Here is a 24,158-nt window from a genome sequence, read left to right on the forward strand (position 1 = left end):
GTTAATTTTTTTCTTCTTTCTTTTTGTTGTTCGTTCTCCCCCGCTCGCTCGGGCTCGACGCAATCTATCTAGAGGCTCGTTTTAGCCCCGCGTATGCTCGAGCTAATTTTATATAATATAATATACAGGCCTCGTCCTGAGGCATCTCGAAACTCGACTGCGGAGCTCTTAAGAAAAACATCGAATCGAAATTTCGCGCTCATTTTTCCTGCCACTAATGTCCCCTTCGGATTCTTTTCATTTTCCACGCCAAGAACGCTCGAGCGTAACGATCGGGACGAAAAGTAGCTTTTGCACTATCGCTGGAAAAACAAAACTCCAGCGCTGCGCAGTCGTTTGAATTTTCAATTAATCCGATGCTCGGTCGCGGAGTAAAAATTAGCGACGATCTCGGCGTAGAGAGCGAGTACAGAATGCGAAAGTGTGCTGCTCTTTTTTTTGTCGTCCTTGTCTGAGCGGTGCGGTGACTTTAATGCGCGCGAATATCTGCACCGTGCGCTTATAACGTGTGTGTCTTATGATGCCGTCCTGTCTTTCTTTGCTATGCTGCTCGCATATATATATATACACTATACAGGTAGGTATACCTGCGCGAGCTTCGAAAAGCAGTCGGTGGCGTGCAGCATAGACCGCGCCTCTTCTTTTGTTTCATTCCTCCATAGTATGAATATTATATTCGAATCGATTGCTCCATGGGTGTGTGTTTGTGTTTGTGTTCGCGCGAATCACGTCTCTCTCTCTCTCTCTTATTCTCTCTTGTAAAATATGTTCCACTTATAAGCTTTGCGCGTACACATAGCTTCGCGCACCGACACGCGCCCATAACAAATGCTTCGAGCTTTCTTTCATTCTTTCTCTCGTCCCTTTTTTTTTCTTCGCCCGCATCGGCGGCTCGCACGCGTGACAATCGGCGGCGGCACACTTGTTACACGGAAAAAGGAGACTGCACAGCTCACTCGAAGCACTCGGCTGAAGAAGAGAAAAGGACACGAGACAATCGATCGTCGGGTCCCGCGAGCGGCGTAACGTGATGCAACGCTCGTAAATAATACTCGGCGGAGCTTGAACATAATATTATGGAGATGAGCGCGAGCTTGCGGAGCTCAAAGACGACGACGACGACGACGACGACGAAGGATCGTTTAGAAAGTGCTACACGTAGGTATTATAGGCGGCCGATTTTCGATGGGCCATTCTTTTTCGGTCGCGTTCCGATTCGAAGGATGATTCATTTGCCCGGCCGCGGCTCCTCGTGCGCGCGTACTCGAGTGCACATGCGCGCAGTATACGCAGTATCAGATGTTGCATATACGTACTCGCACGTACTCGAGACACACCTTGATATTTAATACTGCGTCGAAAGGTTGTCGGCTGTGTATATATCGCGCACGACTGTTTATCCCGCGTCCATCGTACATCCACTATACGTACAGCTATAACGTACCTATACCAGCTTGTGTAAAATAATAACGCGCTTTTTTGCGAATATATCGAGCTTTTTCGTACATTCGCAGCGCCGCGCTGTTGAGTCGCGCGCTAATTGCGCACCGACTCCATGAAATTTATAGTACTTTCACTCTTGAGAAGTTGGCGCGTTTCGCTCGTCGCGATCGTGACACGTATAACACACATACACACAGTCGGCGAGTCGCAAATTCACCGAGTAAATGCAGGCGCGTACCGATCGGTCGGGGGCCAACGGCAGCAGCATCGTCTCTCGTCGAGTCTCTCGTTATCGATTTGCGCAATATGCCTCGCGAATGAAAATGATTACCGCGCGTATACGGTCGTACGTATAGATCGACTGCTCGTCCCGATTTAGCAACTACTCTTTTCTGCTCGAGCCGTGGAATACAATCGGCTCGATAGCTATTGACTCGGCAGCGCCTCGATCGTATAATTTTTTTTTTCTCTCTCTCTCTCTTCCATTTCGCAGCTGAGTTGGCGAAAGTCTCGTCGAATAGCCCCGCACACGTTACGCGGTGTGGTACGTACACCCATGGACGCGAGGCAGAGAAATATACGTGCTCCTATGGAAATGGCTTTGTTGAATCGGCTGCTGCTGCTGCGTATGCGCAGTTTATAACTGGCGCGCAGGCAACGAGCTTGGCGCGAGGCAAAAAGCATTAGAGCTCCATGCCTTGGGTGCGTAATTAAAGCAGCGTGTGTTTATACGAAAAAATATAGCTCGCTCTCTCTGTCTGTGCCGAGCCAATAATAGCCAACATCTCTTTCCCATTCTTCGACTTGTATCCGCATGTGCGCATGGAGTGGAGCTCCTCGGCTCCTATGCTAGTTAAAAGTAATCATTCTCTTAGAGCGCGCGAACTAAGCGTGGCCTGCGTGCATACCTATATCAGGCCGCTTTGCCAAGCTCCAACACACTTATTCTTTGAAGCTCCGGATTTTACGACTCCTCCGCCGTAGCGCATACACACACATACACACACACGTATATAAGAATGCAGGATTAATGCGCGCGCGCGGGGCACGGCTTAATTTAGTACGACTCTAGCCGATGCTCTTCTTATTTTTGCCAGCCGCGACTTCCTGTATACTCGAGCCGAGCGATCGGCCTCGGCTACAAAAAGACGAGAAGAGCAGCTGCACCTATCGTGCCTGATAGCTTTGCCATTTTACGAGCGCTTATGTACATGCGTGCATAGTCTCGAGCGCCGCGCTACACACCACTACCTGCGCGACTGTCGATCGACCAAAAAAGCTCAGCGCGGAATAGTTGCATTTTTCCCCACCTCGCGCGGACCGACAATTTTTGCTCGATACATCGATATCGATAACAGTGAAGCGATCGTCGAGATGATCTCCGAAAAGGAAAATGAATCGCGAAAGCTCGCGCGGAGAACGACCATTTTTGATTTACGGCGATCTGGCCGGGACGTTGAAATCCTCCGAGCTCGTATATACACGTACAACAGCGTACGACTCATAATCGCACTTGCAGTTTGTATTTTTATACGTCAATAAAAGTGTCGATCGGTACGAATAAGTTAGACTCTCTTGTGTGTGTGTGTGTGGATGTGTTGTTTGTGTACAGCATCGGCATATACAGTTGAAACGAGGCTTATTCACACACACACACACGTATACGCGCACGCGGCCATACACGTCCGATAAGAATAAAATGTCGGCCTCGTTAAGCTCTCTCTCTCTCTCTCTCTCTTTCTCCGGCAACCGTCCGCACTTATGTGAAGGGTCGTTCGCCCTTCGGTTTTCTGCTTCTGCTTCTCGCGCTCCGTCGTCGTTATCTGTTGTTTTTCTCTCTTTTTCTTGCCTCGTCTGCTCGTGTACCTGTGTACGCGCAAGTGAGTACGTGTGTGGATGTATAGTATGTATATATAATACGTATATACGTGGTGCATCCGCGTTATTTGCACCTTTGCATTGTACTTTCTCTGCGCAGCCGCGAGCTGTTTCTCTTTCCGATACCGATACTCGAGTATAAACGCACACACTTACAAGTGAGTCGAGTTTTCACCGGTACATATAAGCTCTATCCCCATTGCTTTCTCAACATTATATGATCGTTGGCTCGCTCACGTTGACAGTATTTTTATTCTTCTCTTTTTCTTTTTTTTCTTCGTTATTCTTCGCTGGCCGCTCGACTTTTTGCGCCTCGAGGCACACACACACACACTGCACCGTAAATTCAGCTTTATTCGCGCGGGCTTTTCTAAGCAGCCCTACAGCTTCAGCCGCCTCGACACTCGGCCGCCTTTATATTATATGTACTTTATACGTATAGGTACGCGTGTGTAGGAGAGATACAACGAAAAAAGTAAAGTAAAAAATAAGTGAGCAGCAGCAGCCGAGTCGTTGGACGAGTTTTTTTCGACGATGCGCTGCTGGACTCGCTCGTGAGCAGCAGTATAGTTTAGCCCCGCGCGATGCGAGAGAAAGAGAGAGAGAAAGAGAGAGCAACACATTGCTCCGAAGATTCACGCGCGCTGCAGAAAAAGAAAAAAAGAAAACAAAGGCGATGAAGAAGAAGAAGTAACGTCCGGCTCGGGTGCATCGGGCAGCTTGTGCGTAAAGTCGGTAGCCATCGGTAGTAGCATAGGTACAAATTGTTTCGACGACGACGGCTAAAAATCTAGGTTTTTCGCACAATCAGAGTCGGAGCCCCTCTTAATCAGGCCGTCGTCGTCGGTTGGGAAAGTTGCCGGCGCGTATTATACGTATCGGAGGAGGGAAAGGTGCCTCGCTCTCCGTGTACATATGTATATAATCGCATCGACTCGTGTGTGCCTTCGAAATGCACCGCAGCTTACACACACACACACACACATGCAGCCACCGCGCGAGTACACTTATGAACTCGAGACAAGAGCCGAGAGAGTAAGAGAGAAAAAAAAGAGTCGAGAGGAGAAGAAAAAAAAAAGAAAAACACGTCACTGACCCGATGAGCCTAATAGAAATGAAAGTATGCAGCGTAGTGCACCGCAGCGCATTACTTTCCAAAAGACGCTACGACGACGACAACGACAAACAAGTGTTGCTCGCGGCGGCCGACTTTAAGCCCGATCCTCGACTCGTCGTCGTCGTCGTCGTTTATCGACCCGTGTGTGCCGATGTGTATATATACGCTCGACGCGGGCCCCCATTTTTGCCGATGACTCGTGCGAATTATTACCGATCGCGCGGCTGAATCATGTACACATGTAACATACATAACGTATACAAGTACAATAGAGCATCTTTGAGATCCATCGCTTTCTTCGGATTCGGAGATAGTTACGCAAAACATCGGGGGGGATTAAGTCGCGCGGAAGTACAAGACGTAAGCGAAAACGTAGAGCTGTGCAAGACGAGCTATATCTAACCGAAAGTGTCAGCCGAAGCCGCGAGCAGTCGTTTCTCTCTTTCTTATCACAAATCGGCGCTAGACTCGAGTATTATGTACTACTGCTGCGGCAGATGCCACCGCCTCAAGGCGATACTTAACGAGCTTACTTATATTCGCTCTGGACTCTCTGCACTTTGTCCCGCGCGCACACATTTCTGCTGCACAGCTGCCCCTGACACAACGGCGCAACGTCTATATACAATATATACATCTACGTACACTGGCGCAGCTCCGTTTTCTTCTATACTCGTTGTTATTGCTTCTGCGCTGTTGTTTCGTGCGTCGTAATCGCACCTGCAGCCGAGACTTTTCGTGCGCGCCACAATAACGCCTGTGTACTAGTAGTAGTAGTAGTAGTTGTAGTTGAGCGCTTTCAGCGGAGCTGCAGCTCGCGCGCATAAAGAGCGCAAAACGCCACGCGTAAGCGGAAAAATATTTTTCCGAGAAAATCGTTACTATATAAGGGCGTGAGAAAGACAATTAATGCGTTTCGATGCGAGGCTCGCGATATGTGCCTGAGCCGTCCTGACTTTGGCCGTTCGTCTGCGATGCATCATGTGAGAAACGAAAGAAACGAAGAAAAAAAAAGTAGACTATATCGCGCCCGCGCCTCCTGCGCTACTGCTCGCTCGCCTTGTAAGTCTGTAAAAACACACACATGCACGCACGCACACACAACAAATGCATTAGTACAGTAAGATAAAATACAGCTGGGCTTTTTTGCATTCGAGTCGCACGCCTCATCATGGATCTACATGTCTCTACTACGTGTGTAATATATAATATACGCACATACACACGCATACGCGGCACATAATAGCAAGGTGACTAATGAATTCTGATGTTCATAATATGCTTCCGGCAAGTCTCTGCCTCTCTCGTACATTATACGCCTCGTGTGTATTTAGTCGTCTCTTTTCTTTTTTTCCCGTCGAGCTATAATACACTAACTGCGGGCGAATCGGCCGATGCGTCATGTGCGCCGCACTCGACAATTAGCACTCGTATACATTATAATAGCTTTTTAGATGTATGCACGCACAGATCGAGAAACGCCGAATTTCACATTTTATCTCGCTAATTACGTGCACGTGTCTCCGAGTAATATCGGTGTCGGTCGCGAGACGAGGGACCGATCTCGAAAATATATGCCTATGATCGACGTCGTTTTTTTTTTCTTCCGTTTTTACGTTCCAGCTTTACGATCTCGCGGTCGGAGATTAGTGGCGCGATTCTGTAAACTCGTTAACGCTTTCGACTCGAGGCGAAGATTAAGCAGCTAACGCTCGAGCTGATTATTGTATTTGATCGAATGTTATCCGAGCCGCTATTTTTCTTCTCCTTCTTCATTTTCTATTACGCGTTTGAGCTTTTTATTCGTCGTGCGAGCTCTCGATTAAAATTAGCCCGGGCTCGTTTGTGTGCGCGCCATCGCGAATGGAGGAGGCCAAAAATAATAATTGCGCTCGGCTTTCTCGATCGGTCTCGCTCGGCCGCTGCTACTCGCGAGATTCGGCAACTCGAGACTCGCTTTATTACAGCCGAACGCTTAGTCACTCGTCGTGTAGCGCGAGCGGCGTAACTTTTTTTCTCCTATTATGCGATCGGCAAAAAAATCCCTCACATCTGTATTAGCCACATATATATGCGGACAAAAACGCCTAGTCAGTGTATCGTCATAGTCGAGACAAAGCCTCAGCGCAGCGGCAGCACATCTTGAGGTTTTTTACTCGACCATACATAAAAGACCATTGAACAAATCCTTCCGAGCGATGCGTTAATAAACTTGCTAAAGACGAAATTAGCGACGTCGAGCCGCACACGTAGCGACGCCTATACTAGCTATGCATTGAAAGCCACTAGAGCCGATCGTATAATTATCCGTTTTAAGTACAAGCTGCAACGAGCTTTTATAATACAATGACGCCAAGCTATAGTATATATGTATATGCGACAAGACGCGCATATACTCGACTCGCGTATTACGATCGCAGGCGCTGCACGAGAGAGAGAGACCCGACAATGAACATATGTTACGAGTTGCTGCGGGAAAATTGAAAAAAAAAATACCAAGACAGAAGAAAGAAGACAGACGCGTAATAATATCTATTTGCCGCGACGAAAGTAGCCGTTGCTAACAGTGCGTTTACGTTGTGCTGCGAGCGGCCTGCACACGAGCGACGTTGGCTTTTTCACCGCAACATCCGCTCGTGTGTGTCTGCAAGCGGCAGCTCATCGCGCGAGCTGCAACCCAGCCAATACCTATATACATCGTGTTATACACACAGCCGTCGATTTTCAGACGCTGACTCTGCTCATATTGGAAATATAAACCATCTATATGTTTTAAGATCCGAGGCCAATATTTCCTGTCGATTTCTCTCTCTCTCTCTCGCATACTGACTTGGCCAAATAAACTATACACGCGATTCGCGCACCTATTCTCGTATACGAATTTAAAATAGCTCCTTGAGTCAATCATGGCATTTTATCGGCGAGGCATCGCGGCTATTCGACTCCTTCGATGATTTAATAAAAGTAAATTTTCATTCGAATTCAAATCGCGCGCCTATCCTTAAATTAAATTAAAAAGAAAAAAAAAATTATCATTTGTCCAAGCGTTCGGCGCGCGATTGCGATCTCGGCTTACGCGAGCTCGCGTCGAGGTGCGTATAATGCTCGTGTCAATCAGTGTATAAGCCGTATGTATGCACGGGGTGGGATAAGGTCGTTTATCCTCGGAGCGCATTAAATGCTATATATTTAAATGAAAGAAAAGGAGAAAAACCCAATGGAGTATATGGGGAGTATGGGCGAGTGGGCCGGCATCATCATCGATGCGTCCGAAGGTGTAATAATTTGTCCCGAGCTGCTACACACGTATGCTACGTACGCTACGTACGCCGGAATAATAATCATTCCGATATATAGAACAGTTATATTGGACGTCATAAACACGGGCAATGATGGAAAAAGGAGCGAAAAAATTGCCAGCGCAGCGGCCTTTAACGGTAATGCTTAAAATTGATTTTATATACGAGGAATCTCGTATATACATCTCTCTCTCTCTCTCTCTCTCGCGTTGTGTGTATGATTAACCGTTGCGAGCGTCGAGTAAGAGGACGATTGATCGAGTTGCGCATTAGCGTGCGATCGAGAAAAAAATGAGGAAAAAAAGAAGAAGAAGATGAGCGCATTAAATGTATGTATAGCTCGAGGATGATGGAGCGACGATTCGATTTCGACGCGTGTATAATACAGCAGCATAGTGGACGTGTCACACCCATCGAGGTCGGCTACCTAAACGACCTTTGCACAGAAACGCTTGACAGATAGCCATCGGGACGACTGCGAATATACGAGAGAGAGAGAGCGAGGAAGAAGAAACGCGCGACAAACGTGGGGGGAGGGAGGGGAGGCGAACGAGAATAAAAAGAAGAAGCGAGAACTCGAAGCGAGAAGCAAGCAGCAGGATAAAACGTACGCCTGGCTGGCACAAAGGTGGGTCTCGACCTTAATGGAGTCTTAAATTATGCCGAAAAACGAGATAAAAATAATTCGAGCGCAGAGGAACAATGAGAAAGAGGAGGAAAGAGACGAATTAAGAGGACGACACACGTATAGCCGAGAGAACGAGAGAGGTCCCTTTAACAGCTGACGTATGTACGCGCGTCTTTTTCACTCTCGGCCTGTAATTGCTACCATTCGCAAAACCCCTATACACATAAACATATTCACTAACGGATTTTTATAAAGGTATCATTATTGCCATGTCGATGTGTCGCGCATCGAGCTCGTCGTCGTCGTCGTACGGGGCCCCCAATCTCGGTATGCCGCGACGAGTGACCCTTTTTTCTCTCATGATGATCGCCTTTGCGCCGAGTACAGTACGAGCCATTTATTTTTTCGCCTTAAAACCATACGGTTGGGCACGAAAATTCAATTGGCATAGCGTCTCGTCGTCACGGGGGCAGCAGCGGCAGCAGCGGCAGCAGCAGCATCAACAGCCCACGGCCTTCATTATTTTTCGTTCGGGGCCCATGGCAGTCGTACCGATGTAATAACGCCGCGACCGAAGCCCATAAAATTGGCATCGCATCGCGTTACACGCGTGATTAATATTAAAAAACATGACACGAGCGAAGAAAAAAACAACAACAACTCGACTCGTGTATACGAGGCAAGAATGGAATTAATATATTATGAATAAAACAGTCAGCCTCGTGAGTTTGAAATCCTCGGAGTTGATAAAAGCTGACCAAAACGAAGAAGGAAATGCTGGCAGCGCGCATAAATCGCGTCGCTCGACGTATGCTTATTACAATGCCAGAAGAAACACATCATAATATAGCGAGGAGGCTTTTGGTCGACTGCGGAGGAGACGAGGCGCCGTTTCGACGAGTCGGCAGCGGATTGGATTCATTAGCCGCGAGGGCACACAAATTGCTGCTACGATGCACGTGACAAATTCGGCAAAAGTCATTTGCGAAATACGAGTCGAGGCTTGATGAGCTGCTCCGTAGTACACGCAGCTAAATCTTTTATCACGCACTGCAGTCTTTAATTTCGCGCAGCACAGCAGCAGCAGCAGCAGCAGCAGCAACAGCATCGCGCAAAGGAATTCGGCGTCGGAAGCGCCTTTGGCCAACGCCATGATTGCGCCCGGCTAATATGTAATTTAGCAGCTGCAGCAGCAGCGGCCGAATGTTTTTTCTTCCCCCTCGCGCAGCAGAGCTCGTGCAGCTCATCGTCGTCGTCGTCGTCGTCGGACGAGTTAGACGAAGGAGGCGAAAAAAAAAGCACGAGCGAAATAATAAAAGCCGGCCGCGTGCTGCTGCTGCTGCTGCTGCAATTGGAGCGTGAAATGCAACAAATTCAGACGAGTATATAGGTAGGTAGGTGCGCGCGTGCCCAGCAGTTACCTAATCTCTCTGCGTCTCTCGCGCCTCGCGTATAATTGAAATAATTGATCGGCTCGCGAAAAAAAAAAACAAGCAACGCGAGAAATGCCGACTGCGCTGCGGAATTTTCGACTCGATATTGCTCGAGTATATAATATATCGTGCACCTGAGCAGCGAATTACGCGCGCCTGTAATAACAACAACAACAACAACAACACGCGGGCTGATCGCTGCGAAAGCCATCGACTGTTGGACGATTGCGACACGTCGTCGAGTGGCGATCGGGATCCAATTGCCACACTCCATATTAACTTGGGACAGTACATTGCGCAAAAGTCACCGCGAGACTCACCTCCTTCATGCCGTCGAGTCGTCCGAGGCTCTTGGTGCCGCGCAGAGGCGGGAAGAGCTGATCCTGCCAGGAGCAGGCCCGGGGCTCGCTGACCTCGAGGCCGCGGCATCGGCTCTTGCTCTTGCGCTTGTTGTTGAGCAGCTGCTTGGCGGCACGGGACTTGCGGGCGGACGGTCCGCTGCTGGAGATGGCCCCTCCTGTAGCGGTGGTGGTGGTGGCCTCGTCCTCGGGCTCGCTCTGCACCTCCCAGCGGCTCGACGACTTGAAGCGTCTGCGGGACGCGGTCGGCGAGGTGACGGGCGACGTCAGCCGTTGCACCAGACTCCCGAACATGGTCATCTTTGTGACTCACTTTTATTTTTCCTCGATCTGTGTGTTATTGTTCTTGTGGCACTTTTCTTTTCTTTATCTCTCACGGAGCAAGAGTACTGCTGCACCGAATGATCGACACTCCGACTCGTGGATCTCTATGTACATCACTGAGGACACCGCGTTTGGAAAATTCGCTCACTTTCGCGCCGAAATATACACGAGATACACTTTGGCACTGCACGGTATATAATACTTGTATATAAATGGGTTGAAGCCTCGCGGGTTCAGCACTGCACTTCGGGGCTGAGTCGGCGTCTCGGCAGCCGATTCGAAGCGCAAGCAGCGGGATGATAATCGGTAGTGGACGCCATAGTTCGGCGGGTCCTGTATTATGGTGTCTGGTTTATGGAGGCCCTTGAGCTATCGCACACATACAGCACACCTCGGCCCAAAACACCACGCCTGGCCCCGGCTATTATCGAATTCTCACCTGCTGCGCGCGATTATACACCAGCAGAGAGAAGGTATATATCGCGCCTCGGGCCTGTGCCGCCGCTATGTAGAGCTGCGTATGATTTTTTTTATATATGTATATCGTGCGCATGTGTCGCGCGGCTCGCACACACAAGTGTATGATATACACAAGTACATGTACACAAGGATTGCGGATAACGATAGTTTTGGCTTATGGGCGAGCGCGACTGTATACTTCGGTTACGTGCGCACGGAGCGTCGAGTACGAAGCACACGTGCTCGGCTGCACGACGATTCAACGTATCAGCGGGGCTAACGAATTGGCACACACACACACACGCGATAATCCACGGACACAACACAAACACGAGCACACGAGCAAAAAGATCAAAGATTCACACAGAATTGGAGCAGAGCGCAGTTGACAGTTTTGCGAGATAGGTGTTGATCCAAGTGTTGTATATAAAAAATACGAGTATAGAGAGAGTCGAGGTGCGGACAAGTGCGGTGTACGCGACTACTGCGCTACTGGCGAGCGGCGTGCGGCGGCGTAACTGCCGAGCTGCGATCGCGGCCAACTGCTCCGAACTGCTGCGGCGAAACGGCTCGAGCTGCTGGAGGCAAGCCCGCGTATACACACACACGGACACACGTACTATATACACAGTCACAGGCTCACAGCTCGGAGCGTATAGCAGACTCTGGAGAGGGAGACGACGGCTTCGAATCTGCGACGCGTCGTTCTTCTGTATACCTGTGCGGCTGTATCGTATCGCGCCTGCAACGAGTGGGGCCAGCAGCAGCAGCAGCTATTATAAGCTACCGGACGACACTTTGCCGCGCTAACCTATGCACTCTGTTATAGTCTGTAGTCTGCACACGCGGGTTTCGAACTAGCTACTGAAAATTTATTTGGCCGTTTCGTTGGGATATAATGCACTATGCGAGAGCCAATTAGTCGCGCACAAAGAGCAAATCGGAGGAATCGCTATCGGGAGCTACTTCCGATTCGCGACGTTTCTCCGTTCTGCAATTAACGCACAGCGGCCAATTAACTCTATGCGTCGAACAATCGCTATTGCCAGTGGGGATAAATCGCGGCACAGCCCGACGACTCGTCTCTTGCTACATATCGGCCAAAACGAGGAAAACAGCTCGCACAAAGCCTCTCGCTCTTATACACGCGTATAGTCTTTGCGTCCAGAGTGCAGTGTAATATGTAAAGGTCGGCTGTAATGGGCAGCAGCAGCAGCAGCCAAAGAGCCAAAGTAGAGAGAATCTCGTCGGGCTGCGTGACATTGCACACACACGGCACACACACACATTTACACAGAGTAGCAAAGTCCCGTTCGTCCTTGCCTCTCTTCGGCACATTCTTTTCAAGGAGCTCGCGCGAGCGCGACTCTTCTTCTGCTTCTTCTCCTTCTTACACACTACTTCGGTACTACGTATATATGCTTATTATACTTTAACCCTCGCGTCTCTCTCTCTACTCCTGGCTCGTTCGGCCACTTTATTTCTCTCCGAGATCGCGTACACGGCTACTACGTAAATAGTCGCCACTGCCTTGGCTGCACTCTTCTCTCGTTATACTACTATTGCTGCTGATTTTCGGAGCATTTGCCCGATTCGCCGACGACGCAGTTACGATATATCGACGTAAACAACGAGCTGCAGCGGATACGAAAATATTTACTCGTCTCAACTTTACTGCCTCTCGTCGTGTATATGTCGATGCGATACCAGCCAAAAGTGAAACTCGCGCGCATTTTCGTAACTTCGTCCCGAGACTCGTCGAATGGCGCAGTGCCTTGCCACACGTCTTGACTCGTTATTATGCGTTATACGCGCCACAGCGGCATTTCTAATGCGTGTCCCATCCAACGCGTCTTTCAGCTCGAAAGTTCGGCCGAACGATCTGCAGCTGACACGTGAAATCGACGAACGAACGTTCGTTTGCGGTTTCTTCGCGCCATTCCTGAGATTGCGATGTAAGCCTTTTTTCCTGTACGCATACTAGTTTCTATAATATGCGCGGACGACGAATTTTTACCTCGATTTCAATAGCGCATTAAACAAACGGCGAGGATATTTTTAAACTTTATACGATTCGAACGCCAACCGATATAACGCATTTGCGACTCGCCTACATCCATCGACGATATAACCCACTAAGCCATTTTCTTTTCCTTTGCAATTGTTCCAAGTGCACTAATGAGGCAGAAATTTGAGAAAACTTCCACCCGGAGCCCCATATTTATCTTAGCGAATTAAAATTAAAGCGCTCCGAGTGGAATAATAATCGCTCGAGTCTTATATGGCTAGGCTCACGCGGCTTTGTTTTCCTTTTCTCGAATCGCTATAGGCCAAAAATTTTGCGCCTCGATAGAGCTTCCTTCGTGTATATTTACTTTTCAAAGTAGAGTGTCTGCACGCCGAGCGAAAAATGCGAGCGAAACCAGTCTGCGGATCGCTGCGGTTTCTTTCAAGGACCATCCACTGCAGCAGCGACTAAAATAAAAAAAAAAAAAAAAAACAAGGAAACGAGTGAAGAACTGTCCATTTTCGAGGCAAAAGAGCATCTCGAGGCTCGTTTCTGTGTGCCCGTATAGATATACCTCGAGTTGGAAACGAGGGGCTTATTTGCGCCCCTCGTTGAATTATAAATCCACGTGCGCAGAAGTCAATTTTCATTGCTCGAATGATCGAGAATTTTTACTTCAACGCAGTTCGAGTACAATCGTGTGTGTATCGAATACGAGTCGTTAATCACAATAGTGCACGGATTATAGTATAGGCAGAGTTACCACTTTGCTATGTTGCGATATCAGAAACTACGATAACAAAAATCTCACGCCGCTTTTAGTTCAACTCAAGCCATTTATAATAAATTGTATTCTCTGCCCACAATGCGGGAAAACGAGACGCCACGTAGCGACGAGACCCGAACTAATTTTCTATGTAATTCGGCCAATCGAGTTCATCAAGTGAACACTTTTAATTAGCTTTGCCAATGTCTCTTTAGCTATTTTTTTGCCTTTGGCGTCACTCCGATGATACACATAATGCGCTCAGTCTGTCAATGCAGCCGATTCTTTGTTTATCGGGTGATGTATATACAGAGTCGAACCGATCAGCAGAGTCATTCGGTATCGTATAAACGGACAAAACTACTCGTTTCCGTAGTTTTGCAGTATTACTGTGCACGCGATCCAGCGATTCTTTGTATTTGCACAAGTAAAATCGTTGGGCATGGCGTTGAGTGCACCAAGGCGCAGATAATATCGTGCGTCGCATCGACGTGTCAAGCGTCTCGACGCAATGATCCACACGAGCCAAGTTCATAATATGCGTGTGCGTGCAGTAGCAGCAGCAGCAGCAGCAGCAGCCAATGGATTCTCCTCGCTCGGGCTTTGTCCCGCTTCTCGGCGCCCCAAAGATTCAACGAAGAAAAGTCTCGGAGATGCATTACGAGCCGTGTATATATACAGCTTTCGATACGTATCGCACGCAATACATATAATACAAATGAACACGAAACGAAGAGCGCACAAAAATTGCACATCTCCGATGGATCGTGCAGAGAAATGTTGTACCCGCGCACGTATAGGGTATAATGTCGTTGTTGTCGTTGGTCGCCGCGGTGCGCGACATGGGCGAGGCCGGACGTCACGAGCTAAGGCAGCAGCGACTCGACACGTGTTGCACAGCACGAGCAGCGAAAACATCGCGATGGACACGAGTTTGCACACGGCGTACGTGTGTGGCTCGAGCTTCGATACGCTCTCGGAATAACGAAAAGCTCCCGATGAGTGTCTGTCGATACGCTTATTGTAATGAGTATAGTAGCATATGGAGTCGACGTTAATTCCACGAGACATTTTGAAAGATCCCATAGCCCTTTTTTTTTAATCAACGTTGATCGTCGCAGCAGCAGGTGCAGCTCTTCGTCTCCTCGAACGATCATATCGTAAATTTATCGAAAAATAGGCGCGTCCGATTCGCTTTCTTTCGGCCTCGGAAACGCGCGCGCGCGACTCTGCTTTCTTCCCTCGTCGCGCGGCAGCTTTATGAAAATAACTCGCAGTCCCACGAATATAATGCGGCTCTCTAGCTCTATAGCGATTGTTCGAGTTCGAGCGACTTTCATTATCGCCTTGGCGCGCGCTGCATCAGATATCGCACATTGTTTTCTCTCTCTCTCTCACTCTCTTAGGCACGTGAACTGCACTTTACCCGATCGCCCAATCATTTCCATTTCTATATATGTTAAATCTCTCGGCTGATCGATCAAACTCTCTATTGCACTTGTTTATCCGATCGAGCAGAGGGGGGGAAAAAAAAGTCCCGATAAAACGTTGCGGCTGAATTATTGTCCGACGATTGATTCGTTGAGTAGAGAGAGAGAGAGAGAGAGATTCCTCTGTACTCGAGCATTTTCAAGCTGCAGCCGTGTAACGTGCATTGTGCGCGGCAATAAAGCTCGTATTTATACACGTAGCAACGATATATTATTCGAGTGTTTTTTAGCGATTTTTGTGGCACGTATATGTATAAGCCTAGTGCGCGCTTCGTGCGAAAATATCGTATATCAATGGCCGCATGGCTCTCAGGTATAGAGCCGATTCGAGCTCGTTTCAGGCATAAGCTTGTTTTTCCCCGGCTGATTTAATATATTATATAGTTAGAGACGGCGGCCCCGCGAGCACGCGGACTCGCGGCTAATGGCATTCTGCTATGGGATTTTGCTGCTTTGAACTTTCGAAAACGCATCTGGCACATGCACAGCGAGAGAGAGAGAGAGAGAGAGAGAGAGACTAGCAAAAGTAGCGACTGCAGTTGCGTATGTACCAACACAGGCGCGATGTAATACGAGAATGGCTAAAAGTGAAAATCGCCGATACTACGTGCGCATATGCATGTATTATAGTTGCGGGCCGCGACACGCCGGTCTTCAAATTTTTCCAGAGAGTCACCGAGCGAGAGTGAGAATCGGAGAAAATGGCCCCGAGGCCCTTATATACTCGCTCTCTTCGCCTCGGCTATCGCTAAAATTGCCCATTGACTCGTCGCGACGTTGATGTGTCTTTTCCGTTTATGATTTGTTGTTGTTGTTGCTGTGGTGCAGACTAAACAGATTAGCAGCTAAATTGTCCATACGCAACGATGTTCGAGTTGGCACCGCAGCAATATGGATATACATGGCATATATTTGGCGGCCGTTTGGTGTTGGCGAGCGTTAGCGGTACCGGAGCCGAGGCCCGTTATGTATTGGGGCTAGCTGCAGCCTCGACTCTATATACAAACGACGATACACACGGTGGCATCTTCGATTGTTAATAGGGGAATTCGAGGCACACGCGCGAGCACACACATATCTCAATTGGTCCACGCAAAATAAGCCTCGCGCACATTGTAAAGCTGCATTGTGCTGCTGCTGCTGGCCAAACTGCGGCCGATTACGATAAGCCATCGAGGGACGCGCCGAGGCAGGTCGAATCGCAGCGCTACCGTTACTCATGCGCCGCGCTGGTATAAGGTATGTACCAGTGCAGCCAAAGGCAGCGATTTCCTTGTATTATTATAGGGCCCGACGACGACGCGAATAAGCATTTGCAGCGTGGCCCAGTGCGCACGCACAGCAGCAGCGGCTCGTGATACAAGAAGCTCGTGTGTATCGTGGCCATTCCAACGAGACGCTTGTATTGCATCGGATCGTCGAGCTACTCGAGTTACTCGTTAAATTACATTCACGCGACAATGGAGATTCTTTTACGTACTCGTCTAAAATCGGCAAAAAATTATATAAATTCTGCGAACCATTTTGAAAAAATATATGGCCCTGCATCCAACCACACGATTAATCAATCATTCTGGGATTTCTCTCACTAGAATTCCGATGACAACAGGTGTTGTGAATATTGTTTTTTTTACTAATCTTCCTTTTACATGACACTTGAAAGGTAATCAATATGTCCATCTCAACACGACGCTCGAAACTGCAAACTTTAGAAGAGAATTAGCTTCAAAAGTAGCTCTTGCAGCTTTTTCTTTAAACATCGATTCGTTGTGTCTGATAACCTATCTGAACCAAGTAAGGATCAATATCGAAAAAATCGAGTTAGTGAGTATAATTACCAATTCTCGCTCATTTCATACTTCATTTTTGCCCCCGGTATACGGCAATGTTTCGTATCGAGCAATTCGATGTACGCGTCGAAAAGTCGATAACGACGAGGAAAATTATTGTAGCAGCATACAGTACAGAGCCGAGTCGCGCAGTGAAAGCTCACATGCGGCTGCGACACGTAAATGGAAATTCGTTCCAATTTCGACCAAAACACAACGAGTGAAACTATACAATATTGCCGAGCGCGCGTGCTAATGTCTAAGTGCGCGCGCTGTGTCTTTAACGTCTGGCCCAGTCATAAATGCATTTTTCGCGCCAATTATATAGCTCCGCGTGCAGCCGAGGTGGGCCTATAAAATGAGCCGCCGCGCGGTATAAATCGTGCGAACGACGTTGCGATGCTTTTTCGCGCCGACGCTACATACATATATTCCACAAGGAACTTTGTCAAAGGACATATGCTCTCTGCGAATCGGTATTAACGACTGATTGGCACTTGGCAGTCGCATAAATCCGACCCTACATAGCCTGCAGCTACGTATACACGTGTACATGTATGCTTTCCCCGCGCGTAAATTATTTCTCGGAACGAGCTCGCTCGAGCTTCGGCATCGTCTCGATATCGAATCCAAGGCTCCGGCGATTATATCTACGCGCGAATCTGGCCATCTCGTTGTCGGTCCTGTATACACACTGGTCGCCTGTATACGTGCATCTAGTCACGCCATCGGCTGCGCACCTTGAACCAGTCGCGATGCACGGCTATTATATATATCTATACGTAACTTACAGCAGCAGAAGATGCACCGTCCTGACCTGCTGCAGTCGAGATTATACCTCGTACACACAAAAAGTCACACCATTTTGCACATTCACAAACTTTTTATCGACTATTGGTTTAAAAAAAAACGATATTCAATCTATGTACACTTATGCGTTAGAAACAGAATTTCAAATCTCACCGTGATACATTGAATTTAAAATATTATAGGATGTTACTCACTTGTGCATAAACTTATTTGAATTACTATTATGGAAACTCCTTAATATGTAACGAACGAGGCAATCTGAAAAGACTAAATATGTCATCAGCCGGAGAGGAGATTCACATATTGTCAGCAACTCAAAGAAATCCGGATTTCCTCGACTCAACGACTTGTTTCAATGCCAGATTCCATAGTCAAAATTAGGCGAGCTTAAATCACTAAATATAAGTTCACTCATGTTACTGTCCCTATTGAGACAGATTTGAAATAAATTATAGAAAATCTTACGTAAATTACAACATTTTTTCACTTCGAGTTCGAATTTTTTTTTCACCCCACTGACTTTATATACAAAAAGTGATGCTTCAAAACTCGAATGAATGTTATAGTCAACATGAAATTAATAAAGGTTAATTAAATAATTATTAAAACTCATTCTAGTTTAGTTTTTTTGTATTCACGCGTACAAAAAAGAGACACTCAAAAATCATTCAATGCTATATTACAATAAATCATTGTATATTATCAGTAAATATCAACATAAAAACTATGTTCACTATATTTTCACACGTTTTCTGTAGCTCGCATCAGAGCAAATGTCTAAAATGCTAAAAATTGTAAACCTGACGAATCTGGCGTTGCGCTCATGGACGTTCACACCGTCGCATTGGCTTAATTATCTTCAATTATCTGTTCGCATATACGCAGTAGATCCTCGTAACTCATATATTCGGTAATTTTTCGACAAGCAGTATGAGGAAGATTTAATTGACAATGATTAGTCATGAACAGATCGGATACAAATAATTCCAACTCCCGCCTCATTAAAATGTTTCCTATGTGTCTTTTTACTCTTATGTTCATGGTAGTACCCGATATTTGATCCATTGGTGGGATACGCCAATTCTGTATATTTTTCAAAATCGAGTAACCTTCGCTATAGTTCATTTGGCAAAGTTGATAAAGTGAGATATCTTCGGTAACCTTAATTGCATTCATTTTCGCTGCATCTTCCAGCGTGAAACCGTAGCCTATTACAAGAATCGAATCCAATGCGTTATTTCCATGAAAAGGTCTTAATTGTTCCAATTTTTGACGCCAAAAATCATTTGTATTTTGATGGATATAAAAGCCAAATGTCTCAGTAATAGATAGATGGTGACAAAGCGAGGCATAGGAATAGTGATCTAATTAAAAATAAAAATAAATTTCAAAAACTAAATGAAAAATGTTTACATTGGGAAAGTTAAATGACCTACCAAGATCTGAAAGAATATAATCGGCATCGTTTCCTCGAACTCTCATCCAAAGTTTAATCATTCTGAATCTAGCCTGGAAGTCCATTTCGTAGCCAGCCGACTGTAATAATCGAATCGTCTCGATAATCCACAGAGTATAGGGATACCTCAATTCCAACGGGGAAAAATCCCAGCTGAACATCCGATCGTCATTCAAGTTACTTATGCTTGCTCCGCGTTTCAAAAGAGCCTCTACCAGTTCCCGGTCAAACCTGGAGACCGCCAGCTGTAAAGGTGTGTCCCCGTGAGAGTTGCGAGCTTCGAGCTCTGCTCCATCTCCTACGAGCATTTCTACGAGCTTATCGACTGGTCGTTTACGATCGCAGACGTCGAGGCCGTCGTCACAGTCGCATATACGCAGCCGCGCGAGGGCATGAAGTGGAGTCGATCGCTCGTGGTCCGGCTGATTCGGACTGGCTCGGTGTCTCAATAAAATTTCAACCACATTATCGTTCCTGTACTGGGCTGCAATATGCAACGGTGCGTACCTGTATGAGTTGAGATTGACATCCACGCCTTGGCTCAAGAGCATATTCAGCGCAGTCACGTTACCGGACATGCAGGCTCCGTGTAAATACGTGTAACCGTGCTCGTCTTGGTAATTTTGCTCTGCGTTTTCCAAGAAGAATTCCATGAAAGGCAGCATAAGTCTTCGTTGGAGTGGTATGATCGGCAATGCGTCAATGCTAGCTAAATAATGCACAGCAGACTTTCCATCTTCGAATCTAAAGTCATGCATGTTGAAGTTGGACTCTTTTATCATTTTTAAAATCATTAAATTGAAGTCTGTTGAACTGTGGAACTCTGTCAGAGCAAATTTTACAAAATATCTTTTATCTTCGTCACTCGGAAACAGGCTTTGACAATTCATAAGTGTTATAAAAACGTCGCCTCCCCATCGTTGTTCAGCATATCCTCGGCACAATTTTTCACGTCTTTCGTCCATATTGCTGATGCTGTTCAAATAATTTTTAGCAGACTCTGATTCGCAAGAATCTGCAGAAGACTCTTCAGAAGACTCTTCAGAAGACTGTGGAATACTTTCATTGTTTCCATCCCATTCCATTGCTTCGCAATTATCTTCAGAAGGCTCTGGAAAATATTCATCGTTTCCATTTGTTGCCATTTTGAATTGAGTTGTTGACAAAATGAACTTCTGTTACGATAATTTTTGAGTCTAGTACTGGACACTGGTAACTACACGTGAAAAAGAGAAGATGTTGATGATAGCGCTTTTATAGCCTCAATATTGTAATCAAGAGTCCTAACGGATGGAAAGAGGTCGCTACAGAAAAACACCTTTCCTGCCAACCGATTTACAGTTTATTGTCACAAGTTACTACTGATGTTGCTACTGCCTCTGTTTACTTAGAAAGTCAAGATATGTATTGTGGCATGCTAATAAATCGCCGTAACTTGGCTCCCTGTCTCGTCATCGATGTTTACCGATGGGGTGCGAGAGAAATGGAGCTAATGGTGCGCGCGCAGGGTACGTCGTAGGCGCAAAATCAAGCGGCCATGATCTGCTTAGCAGACTCGCGGACATCAACGTACATAAACGTCTCGTGCCGTATAGTCTTGAAGAGATTATGTGTCGATTTTGAAAGTCGACTTTAGCGCAACATAATAATTTAAAATTGGATGCATCTTTTAATCATTGCTAGATAAAATAAAAAATATGAATATAACGTTAACACCTCGTGAACTAATTAAATGATGAACATTATGTAGCGATAAAATAAAATTGAACCATTTCCAAGCCCATTGAACAAATACGGCTTGGCGGATTATTTTTTAGGAGCATTTAATGAATAGTTACACGATATTGTACAAATTTTTAATCAAACAGTTTAAACTACCTCGACAGTTTAGATTTCAAGAAAATTAATATTTCAAATCATATTCGGCACACGAAATTCCAAATTATGTATACTTATTGATCAGATACCAATTTGAATAATAAATTTAAGAAAGGGTAAACTTTTCTACTATGATTGTGACTTCGCGCTCTTTTTCGAGGTAGTAATCCATCTTTGAACTTTTAAAAAGTCGATATTTTTTATTGTATTTTTGAACTGCATATTTTTGAAAATGGACGTGAAATATGTGGTACACTCGGAATCTACTGAACCGATTTTCATGCACCTTGGGTCATTTTACTTATGAGTCTCATCGACAGTTTAAAGATCAATTTCATTCACTCGACTCAAATTTCGTAAGATATTTTTAAAATAATTCATTTTCTCTGACACAAATGGTCAGCTTATAGGTTTCAATCAAGTATCTAAAATAATTTGACATTAGGATACATGCAAATATCATTGATGTTAGTAATGTTCAATGACTTGCTGACTAGATATTCGAATATTATTATGGACGTCAAAACCGGCTATATCAACAGCAGTCGAATTTTCGAAGTCGAGTTGAGTCGCGACACCCCGGTTTCCGAAATCGCAGAGCCTATGCGCGCGGCTTTCACTCAAGTTTGCCGCGAAGAAAGTCGCGCGCGCGCGCGGCCTTTTCGCAACTCGCGCGTAAGTGTACATATAAGTATCCTTGAAAACGGCCTGCACACATCGTTGCCAGCTGCGGCTGCGATCCTAACGTATTAGCCGATCGGCCGATTTTTGCAAGCGCACGAGAGGCATACGTTATTACAAGCATCGATCCGCGTGTCCCGTGAAACTCGCGGCGCATTTTTTCCGCATATCGTTTCTCTTGGAGAGCCGCCTGTGCGAGCTTTTACAAATGTGCACGCGGCAGCCAGTCGGCAGTTCGCTGATTAAGTCAGCGCCTATGCAAACACTCGAATTTTACTCTATTCCTCTCGCAAATCTGCACAGACACACACACACGCGCGCGCATTTAAATATTTAAGCGCATTAGAAATCTGCGCCGAGTCTGCTCGAGAGCTACCGTAGCCGATAAAGTCACGCACCTGTGTCGACTCCGCGGAGTCCGCTGCATAAATCACGCGAACAACCGTTGCAAATGATACTATATTATAAAATTGGAATATGGCGACGAGGGGACGCAGGGATCAGAGATTGAAGTTTGGACGCAATATACGACGAAAATATCACGAGCTGTATCGAGGCATTATTTTATTGCGATCGTACGGGGCGATTCAACGACGCGGGGGGTGCACAATACGCGTGTGTATATTGTGCATCGATCGGTCAATAAAACTGCAAAGTAATTAGTCGAGCTTAAGGAGGACGATCGTCTCCTGGCTAATATGCGAGTATACGTGCTGCACTGCAAGAGAGAGAGAGAGAGAGAGAGAGAGAGAGAGAGAGAAAACAATCGCCAAGGATAATCAGCCGCAAAAGCTGAAAGAGAAAATAAGAGGACGCGGCTGCTGCGGCGGCTTGCCATGGTGGCAAATCACAGCACACACTCTCACGTACACGCACACACACACACAAGTTCGTGGCTTTCTCGCGTGCGCGCAGTTTCCCATATGTATTTATATATCGAGTATTATTATCGCCCGACTGTGCAGCGTGTGCAGTGTTATGTGGGGCTCGTTATATGGGTGGGATCCGCAGCAGAGGACGAGCAGCAGCAGCAGCAGCAGCGGATTATTTCTGCTACGCGAGCAGATATATCGGCGCGCAGGATGAAAATCCCAAACTCCCAAAGGATCTACTTTCGCTTTTTCCGCCGTCGCTGCCTTATTATATAGCGTCTCGAGCAGAAGCGGCAATTGTCGACGTATAGAGGCCCCGCGCGTATGAAGATGAAAAGTCACGATACGACCGCCGCCGCATTGTATTGCGCTTGCGTATATCGCGTCTTATAAAGCGTCTTCTTCATTTTCATATCTAGACGATGTGCGCGCAACTTATAAGACGGACTACCGCAGAAAGATCCCGATTGCGAAAAAGTCGACGATCTGCATCGACGCTCTCGATGAGTATCGTTTTACGTACGTACGTCGTCGTTACAGATGATCTTGTATTGTGTGCACTACGCGCGTCGATTTTCCCATCTAATGCGCCGATTCGATATATAAATTTCTTATCTACATAATGGCCTCGCGCGCGGGGCATAAATTTCAAGAATTTGATTGTTTTCGCGCGCGATCGTGTGCCGATCCCCCCCGTATACCTACACACAAGCAGTGCAACAACAGATCGTGCGCCGCGAGAAAATTGAATCCTCGTCTCTTTCGGCCGATCGCTTTCCTTTTTGTCCGTCGTTGATATTGTGAATTACGCGCAGCGTATGTGGTACACCACGCGAGAGAGCGAGCACACAGGCTCGTAAAGTCGACCTTCGATGCGGCTCGATCCGCTCGCGTGTATCTATATGCACATGCTTTGCCAGGCGCGGATCTGCTGCACCCCGCGGCGAGGCAGGTCAAATAAAGAGAGAGAGAGAGAGAGAAAAAAGTGCAAAATGATCGGTAGCCTCGTCCACTTTTCTCACTCGTTCTCTCTCTCTCTCTCTCTCTCCTCTCTGGTTTGCTCTGCGGGTGATACGATGCATTTATAATAGAGTCCGCCGCGATGGGCATGAAAAAAAAACAAAAAAAAAAAAAAACTGAAGCGAGATAGTAGTTGCGTGCGCAGGACGACTATAACATCGTCTCGAGCTGCGCGCGATATGCATGCTATATATTTCTCTCTATGGAGCAGCGAAAGTTTCTCGTGCTCTCGGCGCATAAAGAGCCACGCACATGTATCCCTCCGAGCGCCGAGTATATAGGGACTATATACCATCGCGCGACTATATAGTCGCAACGCGAGTCGAGAAACTGAAAGTGAACTTGGCTATAAGAGAATTGCGTATAGGCTAATGTCACGCGCCCATTGCAATATAGCCCCCGCAATTC

The 24,158-nt window shown here is 46.7% G+C and overlaps 2 protein-coding genes across 5 annotated transcripts in view; both read right to left on the reverse strand.

Moving 5' to 3' along the window:
* LOC106656724 (rho GTPase-activating protein 20-like) overlaps positions 1–24,158 on the reverse strand; it is a 106,039-nt gene that overhangs the window by 51,409 nt on the left and 30,472 nt on the right. Inside the window, exon 1 of one of the 4 annotated variants that reach the window (XM_014377845.2) lies at positions 10,119–11,566. The exons of the other annotated variants lie outside the window; for them this stretch is intronic. Coding sequence (XP_014233331.1) covers positions 10,119–10,457 — 339 coding nt within the window. The 5' untranslated portion in view covers positions 10,458–11,566. Of the gene's footprint in view, positions 1–10,118; positions 11,567–24,158 lie in introns of those variants that run through there. 4 annotated transcript variants of the gene reach the window in all.
* On the reverse strand, positions 18,456–20,698 carry LOC106656725 (ankyrin-3-like). Its single transcript, XM_014377846.2, has 2 exons — positions 19,280–20,698; positions 18,456–19,207 (listed from the first exon to the last, which is right to left on the reverse strand). Exons 1-2 carry the CDS (start codon positions 20,442–20,444, stop codon positions 18,693–18,695), a joined length of 1,680 nt encoding a protein of 559 aa, XP_014233332.1. The 5' UTR covers positions 20,445–20,698; the 3' UTR covers positions 18,456–18,692.

Source organism: Trichogramma pretiosum, unplaced genomic scaffold (assembly GCF_000599845.2).
Source record: "Trichogramma pretiosum strain Unisexual culture from Peru unplaced genomic scaffold, Tpre_2.0 scaffold41, whole genome shotgun sequence".
Classification (NCBI taxonomy): Eukaryota; Metazoa; Arthropoda; class Insecta; order Hymenoptera; family Trichogrammatidae; genus Trichogramma; species Trichogramma pretiosum.